Source organism: Myotis lucifugus, unplaced genomic scaffold (genome assembly GCF_000147115.1).
Source record: "Myotis lucifugus unplaced genomic scaffold, Myoluc2.0 scaffold_876, whole genome shotgun sequence".
Classification (NCBI taxonomy): Eukaryota; Metazoa; Chordata; class Mammalia; order Chiroptera; family Vespertilionidae; genus Myotis; species Myotis lucifugus.
Genome location: NW_005871924.1, coordinates 39,041 through 57,172, shown reverse-complemented (window position 1 = coordinate 57,172; position 18,132 = coordinate 39,041). Strand labels below are relative to the sequence as shown.

Here is an 18,132-nt window from a genome sequence, read left to right as displayed (position 1 = left end):
CCCCCCCCCCCCAAAATCTCTCTGTCTCCTATCTCAGTAATGTGCTCCTATACCTCCACGTACCTGGGTCAAAAATTACCTCCCAAATGTGCTCCAAATCTGTGTAATTCTCTCTATACTGCCATTGCAGTGGTCATTGACTCCTCTCTGGACTGCTGTGGCCCTCCACTTAGCCTCAGCTGCTTCTCTCGTCCCCAATAGTCATTTCTCAGGGACATTTGAAAACATGCATGGGATCATGTCACTTTACTGTTTGAACACTAGTGGCCTCCAGTTGCATTTAAACTTAAGTCTACATTCTTTACCAGGCCCTATAGGGCTCAGCATTATTTAGGCCAACTCCCCTCCCCATTCCATCTGAACTCACTCTTCCTAGTGTTCGCTGTACTGCAGCCCACTGGCCTTCCTGTGTCCCTCTCACCGAACTTGGTGTTTCCATCCCAAGGCCTTTGTAGTTGCATTCTTGGCCCTCAGATTTTACAAGGCTCGTTTCATGGCCCTCGGATCTCAGTTCACATCTCCCTTCCTAATAGAGACTTTCCCTAAGCAGCCCACCTAAAATTGCACCCCCTCCCATCACTGTCTATAATGTCATTTTTAATAGTACTTATCACTACCTGAAAGTCTTGGTTTGTTTGCCTCTCACCTGCTGGAAGGTAAAGTAAGCTTTATAAGAACAGGGACTTGGCCATCACTGATTTTTCAGTGCCTGGTATGTAGTGGTTTCTTGGTATATATTTGGATAAAGTAATGAATGACTCATAGGAGAGGTTAATAAGACCACCCTAGTTTTTTTTTCTCCTATGAGAATTTTTTTTTTAATGGAAGAGGGTTTCTTTAAAAAAAATTGTTTTTTAATTGATTACAGAGGGGGAAGGAGGGAGAGAGAGAGAGGCGGGGGGGAGAAACATCAATGATGAGAGTGAATCATTGATTGGCTGCCTCTTGCACACCCCACACTGGGGATCGAGCCCACAACCTGGGCATGTGCCCTGACTGAGAATCGAACCGTGACCTCCTGGTTCATAGGTCAGTGCTCAACCATTTGAGCCATGCTGGCCAGGCCTCCTATGAGAAATCTTATTTGAATATTTCAAAGCTTATATGTTGAATGACTTCACTAGTGCGATTGAGCAGGCTTCACTTCCGAGTGATGTGACACTGCTGTGTGTGTTGATATTTTTTTGCAGACAGCGTACAGTGGGTTCTATTAAAGAGTTATATGGGAGAAAGTGCGCAAAGATTCCTCGGGATTTGGTTTAAATCAAGGTGACGGTGATTGAAATAAGGTGGCAGCATGGTGTCACAAAACCTGCTCTTAATTGGTAGCAAGAGACCTGGCTTCCCGTCCTAGTTCTCCTAGTGGCTTTCTGGTGTAACATTAAGATAGGAGTTGATGAAAAATTACCCCTCAATCCCAACTGGGGGATTGAGACTGATTATTCGGAAGCTCCCCTCTGCTGACCCCAGAACAGCAGTACGCATTGGGGTTTGTAGACATGGGCAGAAATGTGTATGGCATTGTTTCAGGCACCAGGCTTTTTCCGCTAAGGAAGGACATTAATTACACGTCTCACGTGAATTGTCCTGTTTCATGTGCTTAATTTGCTAGGCTAGCAAATAAGACCGAGTGCCTCCCAAAGCAGCATTCTGGAAAGCAGTGTTGGTTATGGATGAGAGGCCCTTCGGTTTCCAATTCAAAGGGAAGAATGAATGGGGCAGAAGTGAGGCCAAAGAAACTTTCCTGTCCTGGTAACGTTACAGCCACCTTGACGGGGCCCCAGGGGTATTGGCTTTCGTCAGAAACTTGGAAACTTCTGACTCTTTAGAAAAACCGAAGAAAAGCAAGCCTTCCAATTCACTGGTGTATATGCACTAATCCCAAGGGTGACTGTAGCCAGAGACATGTTGAGGTAGGAATTGGAGGACTCGACATTTGTTTATGGAAGCTCTTGGCTCTTGGCTTTAACTGACCTTTATAATATGATACATTTTATAATATGATACTTGTGAATACAAATAAGCTGTGGTTTGTGCCATATAAACAGCAGACCTCTAGTTTCCTTTAGCCACATTATGTGTTAAGAATTGTGATTTTTTTAAAAAATGCCCTTTAATGAGTTCCTTGAGAGTTTTGAGGTGTGTTTGTGTATTTAAAGCATTTTACAGGAGAGGGACTTATGGGAAAAAATGGATGATGATTTGGATATGGATCAAAAATAATATTACCACCTGCCTCCCCCAAAAGAAAAGGATGAACACTTTTCTTCACTTTAAAAGAATAAAAAATTAAGTGTTGTTTTTTTTGTCTGCGTCCCGGTATTATAAATACACGAGTACTTTCATTGTGTTAATTCCAATTTGTTTTATTTTTCAACATTTAATATTAAGAATTTTCTTTGAGTTTTTATTAATGTTGGAGTTGTAGGGAAAAATCACAGCATGCTCATGGTTTTTGGCATTCTATACTAGAAAGATAAAATCTGTTTCATTTTTGTTATTTTTTTAATATAAATATTGTGAAAGAATTACATACGTAATTCCCCCCGTTGCCCTCCCCCACCTACCCCTCCCCAAGCCTTCACCACCTTATTGTCTGTGTCTTTAGGTTATGCTCTTTCTTTTTAAAATATATTTTTATTGATATCAGAAAGGAAGGGAGAGAGAGAAAGAAACATCAATGATGAGAGAGAATCAGTGATCCATTGCCTCCTGCACGTCCCCCACTGGGGATCAAGCCCACAACCTGGGCATGTGCCCTGACCAGGAATCGAACCTGGGACCCTTTAGTCTGCAAGCCAACACTCTTATCCACTGAGCCAAACTGTGTAGGGCTCATTTTTATTCTATTTTTTTATTTTTATTTTTTTACAAATTTAAACTGTTTATTGATGCACTTAAAAATTATAGTAACAGTCCTGTCCAGGTGGCTTGGTCGGTTGGAGCGTCCTTGCATGCCTTGAAAGGTTTCGGGTTCAATTCCTAGTCAGGGCACATACCTGGGTTTGGGTTCAATCACTGGTTTGGGTGCTTTCTGGAGGCACCTGATTGATGCTTCTCTCTCTCTCTCTCTCTCTCTCTCTCTCCATTTTTATTCTTAAAAAGGATGAACATTTAGTATTAATATCCTGTCTGTTCCCATAATGACCTTAAAAACATGAAACTGATGAAACAGTAGTATTGAGCTATATGCATAATCCCCATTGAATATTGCAAATATTTAAGGTAACTGGTGTTCATAAGAACAGAGATAGTGCCTGGAAAGTGATCAGAATTAGACTTTTTTTATTTCTGGTACCCAGTGTTCTCCATTGTTTAAAGACAAATAAGCAGCTTAGACCATACACCCCCCATCCCCATCTCTTGGGGTTGAGAATAAACGCTTCTCAGATTCCTTGGGCACTAGATGTCACTATTGCTCCAAGAGGGCTCGACTGCGTCTTCAGTAAGAAGTTGCACCGTGTTGGAACACTCATCTGTTGCATAATAGGTTGTGAGAGAATGGAAGGGAAGGTGGAGAGGAGGCAGGTAGAGAGAACAAAAGAAAGTGACAGACCTTGAAAGCCAGAGATTGACATCAAGCATGAAAAAAGTGATGCTACCAGGGACAGGTTATGCTTCAAAATCAACTTTTTGGTTCTCGGGTTGTGTTGTATATGCACAGGGGTTTCTTGTTAAAATCACCTTGAGGGAGGATTTAAAACTGGTTCCTGGGCCTCTGGAGGTCCGCATCCAGGAGGCTTGTGATAGGAGAGGGGGTGGTGACTGATCGACACGAAGACTCTGTTTTTTAATGAACTTAAGTGGTTTTGATGTTGCCTTGCACCAGCAGAGTAGGAGGTAGTCTTCGTCGTGTCTAAGATTGATGCCATTAATAGTCATAGGACATTCTGCAAAATTGGAAAAGCAAACATTTTCAGGGAAGCCATATTTTTTTTTGTTGCATTTATATTCCTTAAGATTTTTGTTTTCCCCAGCGAGCATGACAACGACTATGTCTTCGGTAGTAGCAGGTTTTCTGGCTGTACTCAGACTTTCATAGAGAATCGGAGGGGAAAAGTTCCCTTGCCTATATTATTTTATGCTTGATTTGCCATCTTCCTCTGTGTTCACCTTCATTTCTCTTGAAATCAGCTGGATTTGACTGGCAGAATAAAGGGGAGGGCTTTTTCAAATCAGTAGGCTAAATATGACTTGGCAGAGCCAAAGTGCTGGTGGATTAGATTTGCATTCCTTCTCAATTTACCATTGTCCTGGCACAGCTCTTCCGTTTGCTTAGTTTGACCCTTAACCTGTAACTCACAGTAATCTCAACAAGGTTGGAATTGCTCCAGAAAACAAGAAGGAAGTGGAGAAGAAAGTGGCCATGAAACCCATAGAAACCAAGAACAAGTTCTCCCAGGCAAAGCTGTTGGCGGGAGCTGTGAAGCATAAGAGGTCAGCCGACACTTGCACAACTTAAACCTCCCTCTGACCGTGTCCTCTGAAATGCCTCTTGGAATGATAGCCAGAGCTAAGCGTGAGTCTCCGTGAAGTTCCCTCGGGAGCCGCCCCTGGCTCCCCCTTCCCAATTTCATACGGTCTGTACCCTCTGAGCCTGGTCTCTGACTGCTCAGTCAGCACAGTAATGGCTACTCTGCCGTGGCACCTGCTGTGTGCCTGGCATTGTGCTAAGTGCTTTCTGCACATGATCTCATCTCTTCCTCCTCAAGTGTATGAAGTACAAGTGACTTACAGGTGAGGAGACCGAGAATTTGAGAGGTTGAGAACTTTTATCCACGGTCACAAAATAATAGGAGAGGTGGAGTGTAATAGTCGGGCATTTGTGTTTCTAGGCAAACGAGGTAGCAAGGTCTATGAAAGGATCTGTTCAGGGCGTAATAAGAGCAGGGAAGAGGAGACACCTAAGGCTGCCTGGAGGGCGGGTGCTCCTGCTGGAGAAGTTAGGAAAGCTTTAGAAAGGAGATGATTAGTTGTGGGGAACCGGCACGGCCATGGCATACTCTGCCCCAGGGCGCCTTATGTGCCATGCCAGCTCAGCCTGGTTCAGTGACCCTGAGTTGGGGGGTGAAAGGATTGAGAAAAGACAGACAAGAGAATGAAAGCTGGGTCTCGGTGGGACGCTGCTCCCTGATGAGACAGCGCCAGCGCCCACAAGCCGTGTCTTTATTTTATAGCAGATGCCACGAGGCAAAGTAGGGGCGTGATCACGTTGTTTACATCATTCTCGTGAGTTTCAACCTCACTTAACTACACGCACCCGAACTCTAGCACAAGGCACGTGGGGTTACATGTTTGGACCATAGGTTCAAGCTTACAACCACAGCTGTTGGCTATAATTGTGCTGGGAGGGCCCTGCCCTCCAGCTGGGACTTGCAGGTGGCAATGAGAGGACCCTGTCCTTTCATTAGTCCGAGACTTGAACCTGGCCAAAACACCGTAACCGCGCCCCACAATTAGTGAGGAGGACTAGGGCTTTGACAGGCAGACAGGAGAGGGCTGGCAGCTGCTAGCAGCAAAGGCATTGTGGCTGTACGAACATGGCCCTGTGATAGGGTCACAGACCTGGCTGGGCTCCGCGTGATTGCTGGGGGGGGTGGCAGCAGTGCCTAGAGATTTGGGTAAGTTCTTTGTTAGGTTCGCTCCTCCCTTTCCAAATCCTCAATGGCACCAAAGCGATTAAATCTGGTTATTTCAGTTTGACCACCATACCAATGGCAAAATGATATAAAGTTTTTAAGTGCAGTCCATTAGGAAAATCAATATGGTGTATTGTCAGCCAGCCACGTGTATTGAACGGAGTGTATTGATGCAGTCTTGTGGTTTGGCACACCATTCATCGGCTGCAGATGTTCTAGAACATTGTTTACGTGTAAAAATGTCGTTATGAGATAGCAGCAGAGGGGAGGAGGATCGGCAGCCTGAAGAGCCTCGTTGCCCGAGCTATGAATTATTCCTTTCACATTTTCACAGAAGCTCTAATGCCTGGCCCAGTGTCTTTCAGGATTTGGGCCTGAGTCCATTAGAAAGGGCTTTCTAAGTGGGCAGTCAGTCACCTCAGTAGTGTCTTGCAGCCAGCAGAATGGGTCTTATAACTGTCTCCCATATAGTCCTTAGCGTACTTGGTGACATGCATATAGCCCCTTTTTGGTTTTGAAACTACATCATTTCTTGTTATTTTGTGTAGCAAGGTGATAAATGAGTCTCCTGGGGCCGGAGTTCCTAATGTTTCCAGCCTGGGTTTATAGAATCACTTGGGCGTTTGTTAATGGGCTTCTAGGCCTCACGCAAATTCTGGTGCACTAAGTTTGGAGTGAGTCAGTCTGGGAGTTTATTTAAGTCTAGTTAACATCCATCACCACACATAGTTACAATATTTTTTTTCTTGTGATGAGAACTAAGATCTACTCTCTTAGCGACTTTCAGACATACAATACAGTATTATTAACTAGTCTCTATACAATTCAGTATTACTAACTAGTCACCAGACCATACATTACATCCCTGAGACTTGTTTACTTTATAACCGGAAGTTTGTACTGTTTGAAGGTGGTCAAATATACCAGTATTTTATGGTCAGATCATTTTATATTTTGTTCATGAAATTCTTCCTACCCTGAGGTCCTAAGATAGTTTTTCTTCTAAAGTTTAGAGTTTTGTCTTTCATATGGTAGTCTTGAATCCATCTGTCATTGATTTTTGTGAAGGGTATGAGGTAGGGATCCCATTTCAATTTTTTTCTTCAAACAAAAAGCAAATTTTCTAGCAGCTTTTACTAAGTATGTATATACCGCCCCCCCCCAGGAGTCTTTAATATCACCTCTGTCTTATAACAAGTTTCCATACATATATCGGTTTGTTTGAGGGGTCTTTTTTCCTTGTCCTTGGATCTGTTGGACCTGTACCATTCTGGGTAATTATTGTTGCTTTATAATAAATCTTGATATCTGGTCGGGCAAGTCATATCTATTCTTGGCCACTTTGTTCTTCCATATAAATTTTAGATTTAAGTTCTTTTAAAATCTCTATTGAAATTTTTATTGGAATGTTATTTAAATTGCATGATAAATTTATAGAAAGATCTTTATGGATTTGAGTCTTCCTGTCCATGCCAATACATTTATTGATTTCCTTTAATGTCATTCTATAAAGTCTTATAATTATTTTTCAAAAAAGTTATGCACAGCCCAGCCGGTGTGGCTCAGTGGTTGAGTGTCGGCCTATAAACCAGGAGGTCATGGTTTGATTTCCACCCCGGGTTGTGGACTCAATCCCCAGTGGGGGGCAGGCAGGAGGCAGCCAGTCAATGATTCTCATCATTAATGCTTCTCTCTCTCTCTCTCTCTCTCTCTCTCTCTCTCTCTCTCTCTCCCCCCTCTGCCTCTCCCTTCCTCTCTGAAATCAATAAAAATATATATTAAAAAAAAAGTTGTGCACATTTTTTCTTAAATTTATTCTGAAGTATTTTATGTATATTTTTGCTGCTGGTGTGTAAAAATGCAGTCAATGGAATATTTACATCCAGCCACCAGCTCTTATTAACTTTAATAATTTATCAGTGGATTCTTTTGAAATTTATATGTAGAAAGTTACCATCTGTAAGTAATGACAGTTTTATTCTCTTCCTTATGTTTTTTAATTCCTTTTTCTTACCTTACCTCACTGGCTAGGACCAACTAGCCAGTTGTTAGCAACAACTCTGCACATTCTAGTTTTAAACATAATGTTTATAGCTTTCACTTCTAAGATTAGTATTGATCGTTTTTGTTTGTTTAGATATCCTTTGGCAAGCAAGTTAAGGAAGTTCTGTTCCTAGTTTGATAGGTTCTTTTGTAGCCATTAACTGTTAAATTTTGTCTTATTCTTTTTCTGCTTTTGAGTTGATCAAATAATTTTTTATTTATTCTGTTACAGAGAAAAAGTAAATTTATAGATTTTTCTAATGTTGCATTCCTGTGAGAAACCCAGCTTGGCAGTGATATATTGTTATTTTTCTTAACTCCACTGGCTTGTTTTGCTCATAGTTTGTATCAGTTGAATCTGTGTTCTTGAGGGAGACTGTCCTGTATCCCCCCCACCCCCCAGTTTTATCTGATTTTGACATGAAAATGAAAACTAGCTTCAGAGAATGATTCAGGGAGTGTTCCTTCTTCTCTTCAGGAGTGTATATAAGTTGGTAGTGTTCTAGTTTGTGAAAGCTTAGTAGAACTAGATAAAATCATTTTTGTCCCCCCTTTAAAATTGTTATGATTATAGGACTAAGATTATATCTTTCTGAATCAGTTTAATTTGGTTTTATTTTCTGGGAATTCACCCATTTTGTCTTGTTTCAAATACATTAACTAAAGTTGTTAGTATTTTTTTTTCTGATGGTTACTCTATCTGGAATTGTCTCGTTTTGTTAAGTTTTTAGGTGTGTGTCATATGTAGCTGATTGACAATTCAGTCTGTTGATCTTTTTACTGGTAGGGTTGGATTTATTAGGATTTTTTATAGTTTTTAAAAAATTGTTTATTTGAGAGAGAAAAAGGGGAGAGAGAAACATCGATTTGTTGTTCCAGTTATTTATACATTCATTGGTTGATTCATTGGTGTATTGGGATGATGCTCCAACCAACTGAGCTACCCAGCCAGAGCGAGACAGTTTTTACTATCTTAATGTTGTTTGTCTTTAAAGAATTTTTTCTTGTATTCTTCTTGCTTTAAAAAAATTAAGATTAAAAATTACTTCGTTCAATTTTTCTTTCTTCCTACTAGTTTGGATTTAGGTATTCTATTTCTGTTCTTTTGATGGCCAACCTTGCAATTGACCAGCATACTTAGGAAAACCTAAAGTAAATCGCTATCTTACTTCCCTGCAAAATTATACACCAACCTTAGGACTTTGAGCTACAATCACCTTCTTCCTTTCTTACATGCTTAGGACTTTAGTATGATCATGTTTGACACCACAAATTAGATGGGTTTGTGTGTGTGTGTGTGTGTGTGTGTGTGTGTTTATACAGACAACATTGTGTTTAGATTTATATTTGTATTTGCCAGGTTTTTGGTGTTTTTTCCTCCACCATTCCTTCCTTCTGGAATTAAGTCCTTCCTTCTCGAATTATTTCCTTCCTCATTGAAGTACACTGCTTAGATGATCTTTTAATGAAGGCCTTTTAGATGACTTTCAGAATCTCTAGCATGTAACTAAAGATGCTTCCTTCGGTCTTTAATAACTTAAACTAAATTTTTGTCACTTATGAACATGTCCAGATAGTCTTGAAATCCGTCTGTGGTTCTATCCAAGATGAATGAATGATAAGGACAACAAAGGATCTGAAGTGTAGGAAATGGTTGTAGATATAACACTTTATCCCTTGAATTGGTCAGGGGTTTAAGTTGTCTTTTTAACCAATAATATAACCAGGGGGAGACTCTGAAATGAAGACTTTTTATTTCAGATTATTCTAGTTCCTTGAGGCTGCCTCAGAGCCATATAAATGGTTATTGAAGCTCCCAGAGCTTTGATCCCCAAGATTGGACTTAGCTCACATCACCATGTTTTCTGTTACAGCTCAGAGAGTGGCAACAGTGTAAAAAGGCTGAAATCGGACCCTGACCCAGATGACAAGAATCAAGGTGGGTGGCAGCTTTCACTTTGTTCTTCACTCATAGTACCAAATAGTAAAGGGCTGGAATGCCTTGCACTTATGAATGAAGGTGTTTACCTCTAAGCAGGCCTACCTAAACTTAATTTACCAAATTTTTTTACCAGGCAGGTTTATACCCAAGAGTATGTCAGCTGCCCTGCAAAGTACTATGTTAGAAACCCGTGGAACTGATAAGTGGCCATTGTGCACAGCCTAGGAGTGCGTGCACAGCCAGAACCCTGGTCATATCACCTCTTCTCACAAAGGATTTTTCTCTGTTTTCCCCAAATGTCAAGTTTCTTGATTTCACCTGGCTTGCTACCAGTGAGAGGTAGAATGCCAGGCTCCTGCTGATGGTTGGATTGGAGTGAGTCTGGTTTTAAGACAGTTTCCAGGACTACACTTTCTTTGGTGGTTACTTTTATGTGATCAAATCTGACACTGCATTAAGTGGCACAGTTGTAAGTGAAGGTGAGTGTATCCTGGGTGCTGGATCAAGAATGGGAAATTCAAGAGTGTTTTCAGTTCTACCCCTGACTCCCTGTGGGATTGAGAGTCTGAGCTAAACTCAGTGGGTCATCCATAAAACAGGGCTTAATTTATTTTCTCTCTCAAAAAAAAAAAAAAATGGATATTTTAAAATATGTATCTACTGAGCACCGGTAATGCCCAACTGTTGCTGATACCTTTTGCTGTATAATCTACTTTTTAAAAAAAATACATTTTTATTGATTTCAGAGAGGAAGGGAGAGGGAGGGAATGAGAGAGAAACATCAATGAGAGAAAATCATCAATCGGGTGCCTCCTGCATGCCCCACATTGGGGATGGAGCCTGCAGCCCAGGCATGTGCCCTGACTGGGAATCTAACTGTGACCTCCTGGTTCGTGGGTTGATGATGCTCAGTCACTGAGCCACACTGGCCAGGCTCTTCCTTCCTTTTTAAGGCTGTCTGGTATTCCATCATATGGTTTTACATAGTATATTTATCCCATTTTTTATTGATGAACGTTTAGATAGCTTTCACTTTTATGATGTTGTATTAAATAATCCTATACATGCATCGTTTTGCATATTCACAAATATCAGGTTAAATACATGGAGTTATTAGGTCAAAAAGAATATACTGTGGCTGCTTAAATAGCATAAGTGTATACTGTGTATACTTCATGGAAATCTTAAACATACCTCAGCCAGGTAATTCGTAGCTCTGCATCTGGTGCTTAGTCCCTGGTAGGAAGTATTTGCATGAGTCAGTGGAAAGGAAAACGGGGGGGTCTTGACAGTGAGGCACACACGTGTTCAGAGCCATCTTTTTTGGCGTTCTAAACGCCTTCTTCCTCCCCCTTCCGTTCGTACAGCAGAAGCTGGGCAAGAAATACCTTCTTTTGCTAGGAGCTAAGGCCACACAGGAGGAATGTCTGCTGTGTCTTGCTTCAGGGTCTTGTCCTCAGCAGTAGGAGGATTTGTCCCCTTGGTCCCCCAGAAGACAGCTCTGTGGCCCCGGGGAGAGGCAGGCTTCCCCCACCGGAGCTTCTGGGCTTGAGCTCTGCGCAGAATGCACACGCTGACCCCATCTCCTCTCAAGTCACGCAGCTGTCTGAATCGCAAGCACATTCTCTGTTAGTAATTTTCAGTGTTAATTTGCTGTGACAATGTGGTCCTGCAATTGCAGAAGTTGGCAGGAAACTTCACCAAATGGCTGAGATCAGAGGGCACCATTTTGTTCTCTTTGGACAGTTAACTGCTTTTGGAATGAAATTTGTCAGAGTCGTAGTCTCTTTTCTCTCTTGAAACCTCCTAGATAATTGGGAGATTTGGTCTTTTGGCTTGAACTCTGCTGACGCCACGGAGTTCTAGATCTTTGGTTGCCTTTCTGAGGCTGCCGTCCACCCTTCCCTTCGGCCAGCTCTGGTCCTCACAGGCACTTTAGACTTGTCCTTCTTTTCTAAGAAAGTCACCCTGAAATACTTAATAAAATGTCACATCTCACTGAGCAGCTGTTTTTCTAAGTAACTGACTCATATCCTAAATACTTTTCTAACAGAATACTGAAAGTACATTGTATATGTAACTTAACACAGTGAATGGCATACAGTATAATGTCATGTCCACCCCCCAACGTTTTTACCACCCCCCAAAAAAGATTTTTGCCATTTGCAGTGAAACGCTTCCGTGTCTTGAACACATTTTCCTGCATGCTCACACACTGTGGGCACTGGCCCACTCTGTGCCAGGCCCTGTGCCGTATGCCCAGCGGGTGGCACGGGGAAGAAAGAACCCTTGTCGTGTGGAGACTCATGGTTAGAGGAGAATATAGACAAGCAATCCCTGTTGTCTCTAGGGCTGCCCAGTGGTCCCCCGCCCTCCTGGCTGTAATACTGGGATGCCTGTGGTCACAGAGACGTGGGACTGATCCTCCCTAATTTAAGTGGCCCAGGATGCTCTTTGAATTTTTGCATTTACCTTTAAAAAAATCTGTCTGAATAGGTAGTATATGCACATAATAGAAAATTCTAACGGGACAAAGGAGTGTGGAGTAGAAAGTTTTCTCTCCTGTTTCCCAACCACTGAGTTTTTTTTCCCCAGAGCAGCCCGTTACCAATTTTTAATGTCTTTTTTTTCAGACATTATCATGCATAAACCTGGGCATGTCCCACCACACACACACACACACACAAATTGTACCTTAAACGCACCCTTGTCTTTCTCATTTAGCACAGTGTTTTGTGGACCATTTGATACAGTAAACAGAGATGTTTACTCTTCTTAGTGGCTGAATAGTAGTCCATTGCTTAAATGATCCCCTATTGATGGACATTTCGATGGTCTGCACACTTGCTGCTGTCGGCAGTGCTGCAGGGCATGTTCTCGTAGGAACATCATGTAAGTCTGAAGGACATTGCTGAACTGCCCTCGCCCCCTCCCCCAGCAATATATAAAGATGCCTTCCCCTTACTTTCCCTTCTTATATAGTGTTTATTCTCCTGTGTTTAAAATCCATCTGCTCCTTTTTCTGTGACTGTTCATGTCTTTTGTCCACTTTTCCATTTGGTTATTGGTTGGTTGGTTTCAGAAGAACTCTTTATATCTTGAAAGTTTTTGTGATATTTGTTACAGACGCTTGCCTCTACTTTCTTGTGCCTTATGGCCATCTCTGCAGGCACTGTCAGCTCTCCTTCCACATTTCTACATCTCCCTCTTTTAACGCTGCCTATCTTAGCAGCTTTCCCCCTTATTAGACCTTCCAGTAAGAAAAGGAGATATGTTCTAGTCCTGACCTCTGTGTCGGGGCATTTGCGATCTCTCTGAGCTTTTCAGTGTATTTCCTGCTTACCCCTATTTTATATACTAGGAACCGTGTATCCTTTCGATATTTACATGAGCTATTAGTTCGGGCTTTGTTAAGACAAACCCTAGAAAATAGTACCCTTGTCAGTTGAGACGGTGAAGTTTGAACTCCCGCTCTTCCTCTGCAGTGACGAGCTCAGGAATCCTTTCAGTACATGATTTTTTGATTCAGATTTAGTTTAACATTTCCTCCTCTAAGTGGCCTTTACCTAGCAGGTCGTTTGACCTCCCTCACCAGTAAAATGAGGGCTAGAACTTGCATGGCCGGTTGTTGTAATGGCTAAGTGAGGCTGGGAACATTTAGAAGGAAGAAGGAGGAGTGGACCTCTTAACTTTTCCTTTAATCTTTAAGGCCTGCTTTCTCTAGATTGAGGCTTTCTGTCACTAAGGTGGCAGTGTAACTGGGGTGTCCTGGGCAAGAGAGCCTGGACCTACTTGGTGACATTCCCCAGGGTCTTAAAATGCTCTCTGGCTGTGGCTTCCGCTCTCTCAGATGTAAAGGAGGAGGTGAGCTAGAGGGTGAGAGTGACAGTAGTGTCGCCCGCACAGGGTGGTTTTGAGGCTTCCATGGGAAAGCCCTCGGCACGGTGCCTGGCACATGGAAAGCAGACCATCAACTGTGGAAGAGGGTGATGAAGCTAAAGTCCTCCCTCTCCTTTGCAGAAGCCTCGTCTTGCGTGGCTCTTGGAAGCACGTCCCTGAGTGGTCCCTCCATCCACTGCCCCTCGGCTGCGGTCTGTATCGGCATCCTCCCAGGCCTGGGCGCCTACTCTGGGAGCAGCGACTCCGAGTCCAGCTCGGACAGCGAAGGCACCATCAACGCCACCGGCAAGATCGTCTCCTCCATCTTCCGAACCAACAGCTTCCTCGAGGCCCCCTAGCTTCTGTGTCCTTATCCAGGGAGCTCCTCCCCAAGAGTACACAGATGGCTCATCTGCCTGCAGGCACTGCCTCCCTCAGAAAACTTCTTTGCCTGCTTCCTGTGCACACCGGGACATTCTAACCTCGTCTAAAAATGTGCCGGCACCCACCTGTGTTTGGTTTCTCTTTCCACTCCGGTGCAGATGCCCGGTCCGGCCCCTGCCTCTCTCCTCACTCATGTGGGGTGGGGGTCAGGGCCCGGCTGAAACCCCACTGAAAACGCCCTGGGAAGACAGAGCAGCTGGCTGGTACAGGGTTTGGGTTATGTTGCTTTCTTGTGGTTTTTTGTTTTGTTTTGTTTTTGTTTTTTTCCTTTTTGAACAGCACAGGGAAGCAAGGGCCATTCTTGGACAGGTATTCTTTTAAACATTCTCTCCTAGATGAACACATTGTTTGGTGGCACTGCATTGTGGAGATGCGGACGGAGAGAACTGGTCCAGGTAATGAACTGGCGCACTCCCCTGGAACTAACCAGTTCTTGATGTTGTGTGACTAAGATTAAAAACTACATCTGCAGGGGGTGTCATTTCGCACTCATCTTTCACTGTGAGGTGTTTCCTTACTCTGAGAAAACAGTCTTTCTCCTCCCTTTATCTAATCCCATTTAAAACTAAGCCTTAGCCTGGCTGGCATGGCTCAGTGGTGAGCGTCAACCTATGAACCAGGAGGTCACAGTTCACTTCCTGATCAGGGCGCATGCCTGGGTTGTGGGCTTGATCCCCAGTCTGGGGCATATAGGAGGCAACCGATCAATGGTTCTTTCTCATCATTGATGTTTTTATCTCCTCGCTCTCCCTTCTGTTTTGAAATCAATAAAAATATATTTTAAAAGGAAGGAAAAAAAAAGGCTAAACCTTAAAGAAGCAGACATAGGCCTTATTTTATCAGAGCCAGAAATCACAAGTGCTGATAGGTCTGTGGACAAGATGACTTAGTTTTGGCAGCTCCTGGGTTCCTATGGGACCCGCCCGCATATTCTGACTATGCTCTGTATTCTGTCGAGGTTCTTCTTTGGTAGATACCTTTATAGTTGTGGCTTCTAACTCTGGGAGCTATGTCTAGCTTAGAGGTGCTGCCCTAATCCTTTCCCCCTTTTCTCTGCTGCCTCTCCTCCTTTCCCATCCCACACAGAGCAGCTCCGAGGCGGTGAGCCGCCAAGACCTAGAGGTATTGCTCCACCTCTGTGTCTCAGAGACGGAGGCAGGGGCTCTCCCTTCGGGAGGGAGAAAAGGATGGAGGGAGACTGGTATGGAGGCCTCAAGGACAGAGGTAGTTTAAAAAAAACTACCGGTTTGGCTCAGTGGATAGAGTGTCAGTTAAGGGCACATAACTGGGTTGCAGGCTCGATCCCCAACCCTGGTCGGGGTGCGTTGGGGAGGCAACCGTTTGATGTGTCTCTTTCCATAGATGTTTCTGTCTCTCCCCCTCCCTCCCACTCTAAAAAATCAAGGGAAAATATCCTCAGGTGAGGATTAACCAAACCAAACCAAACCTGTAGACCCCCTGCTTCAGGAGAATGGGCCTGTGCGAGTTCTTTTTCCCCCTGGCTTCCTACGTCAATTGTTTCTCCCTCCTCGGGTGTGAGACGGAGAGAGACACACAGGATGTGTGACACTGTGAGGCTGGCAGGCAGAGAAGCTGCTCGGTGTTAACGTGGGCAGAGAGGCCCCTGGATCTCATCCAGCCCACTCCTTCCCCCCTTCCCATGCAGTGGCATTCCAGTGCCCGTTGGCAGATGGCGACTCCCCTTCACCCAGAGCTGATGCCTGAGGTTTCTTCCTCTTTCGGAACCACTCTGTGCTAATTGTTCCTGACTGGCAGCCCAGGCACATCGGTTCCATTCTAACAGACAAGGCGTGTAGGTAAAACTGATGTAGGCACCTTCTGCTTCTCTGCTTCATTGTTCCTGCGACCCGTGCTGTCATGATTACGGAACGTCCCCGGAGCAACCTCGGCTCGTTCCAGGAGGCAGCAGACCGAGGAATCAGAGGCACCCTCTTTGTGTGGTATGACTTAATAAGAGGCCATTACGCGGCCTCACGGCCTCTGTTATGTTGGAGGAAGTTAACAAAGCATTGCAGGAATTTAAAACATACTTAATTTGAAGGCTAATAACAGGCTCTTGCTTTTGCTGCACTGAATCTGTGCTCCCAACTCCCTCCCCAGCTACCAGAGCAGCTAGATTGTGGCGAAGGCTGAGGCTCTTCAGACTGAGAGTTCTGCTCACGTGTGTGTCTCAGGCGAGACTGAGAATCGCTGGTGGTCATTGCATCGTATTCTGTCGTACCGGGTAGTGTGGAGCGTTGGGGTGAAACAGGCTCTGTGGGAATCCTGAATAGCAAAGCAGGACCTGGTCTGTCCGGTAGAGGAAGCAGCCTTGTAAAGCATCCAGTGTAGACCGTGTGGTTCAGACCCAAAGAACTGGAAAACGGAGGAAGCACTGCTCCTGTCTTAATAGATAACGGGTTTTATGACTAGGTCATGAGGGATAAAAACAAAGTTCAGAGTGGGTTTCTTTAAACTTGCTTATGTTATCTTGAGTGGCAATAATTATGATTATTTTTAATGTTTTTATTGAGCCTGACCAGCATGGCTCAGTGGTTGAGCGTCCACCTATGAACCAGGAGGTCATGGTTCGATCCTGGTTTGGGGACATGCCCAGGTTGCAGACTCAATCTTCACCATGGGGTGTGCAGGAAGCAGCCAGTCAGTGATTCTCTCTTGTCATGTTTCTATCTCTCCCTCTCCCTTCCTCTTTGAAATCAATAAAAATATATTTTTATAAAAGGTACAGAGTTTTTTAAAAAATGTTTTTATTGATCTTAGAGGAGAGTCAGAGAGAAACATCGATTGGCTGCCCCCTGCACGCCCCCTACTGGGGAACAAGCCTGCAATTGAATCAGCGACCAACTTCTTGGTGCCTGGGACAGTGCTCAGCCAACTGAGCCACACGGGCTAGGGCCTGAGTGGCAGTATCCTCACAGCTCTTGAACTGTGCAAGGGAGAAAGCTCATCTGTGAGGAATCCTATTGCCAGCTCTGTTTGGATGATCTAGTTCAGTGATGGCGAACCCATGACACGCGCGTCAGAGGTGACACGCGAACTCATTTTTTTGGTTGATTTTTCTTTGTTAAATGGCATTTAAATATATAAAATAAATATCAAAAATATAAGTCTTTGTTTTACTATGGTTGAAAAGATCAAAAAATTTCTATATGTGACACGGCACCAGAGTTAAGTTAGGGTTTTTCAAAATGCTGACACGCCGAGCTCAAAAGGTTCGCCATCACTGGTCTAGTTTGTGTCACTTCGTGCCCTCTCTAGCTGTGGCCCTGTCACCCACCTGGGCGGGGAGAAGGGGAGCATGAAATTCAAAGCAACCACGGCATCGGTGAAGAACAGGGAGGCTGATGTGACTGGACCTACCGAGGTGGCCGTGACCTGTTTATGTCTTTTTCGGGAGGAGGGACAGCTGGCTTTTCGCATTCAGGGGGTGGGGCGGGTGCGCGAGCTTTTGTCAGGAGCATCCTGGACTGCAAGTCAGGCCCTAACTAGAGGCTCGTCCCTGGCATTTCTTTCACTCTCCGCCTCAGGGTCTTCCCTTCTGGCTGCCTTCTTTCCGCCCAAGAGAGACGCTTCCTTTGCCCAAGACATTTCCCCTGCTTCTTCCTGGGAACGTGGCCTGGTTCCAGCTTCTGTAGAGGTGCCACCATGGCTGTGAGCTTGGACCAGACATGCACTAGCTGGGTCACTTGAGCCAGGCCCTTAACCTCTGGGCCTGTTTCCTCCTCGATGAATAACAGCGACACCAACTTCCTAGCGAGGGTGAGCTCACCTAGGTCGCTCCTCGGTGTGGTAGCTGGCACGGTGCTCAGTGGATAGTAGCCATCCCATCAGCACTGTTAGGCCAGCCTCCCCGTGTGCAGGCGGGGGCCAGAGCTCCCGGTGGTGGTGCTTTGTGGCAGGTCTGTGCATCCTGCTGGCATTCCTCAGTTGTAGCGAGAACACTGACAGGACGAAGGGTCAGATCTGGTCGTCAGAGCTGCCACCAGCAGCTGGTTCTGTGCGCTTCCCTCTCAGCTAAATGTTAATTGCTCAGGCACACGCGGTTCCTTGGCTCGGGTGTCCTAGCCGTGGGTATATGGCTCAGCTGTCATCTTCAGCCCCTCCAGAAAAACAACAAGGAGACCTTTGTGTGATTCCCCAATGTCCTTGGGGGGATCAGGGCTC

General features: G+C 44.4%; 1 protein-coding gene across 4 annotated transcripts in view; it reads left to right on the top strand.

The window, feature by feature from the left end:
* FAM192A (family with sequence similarity 192 member A) overlaps positions 1-14,439 on the top strand; it is a 29,058-nt gene extending 14,619 nt beyond the window's left edge. For all 4 annotated transcript variants that reach the window (XM_023747431.1, XM_006106648.3, XM_006106646.3 and 1 more), the window contains 3 exons: positions 4,304-4,437; positions 9,557-9,621; positions 13,645-14,439. In XM_023747431.1, coding sequence (XP_023603199.1) covers positions 4,304-4,437; positions 9,557-9,621; positions 13,645-13,862 — 417 coding nt within the window. In that variant the 3' untranslated portion in view covers positions 13,863-14,439. The remainder of the gene's footprint in view (positions 1-4,303; positions 4,438-9,556; positions 9,622-13,644) is intronic.
* The last annotated feature ends 3,693 nt before the right edge of the window (positions 14,440-18,132 follow it).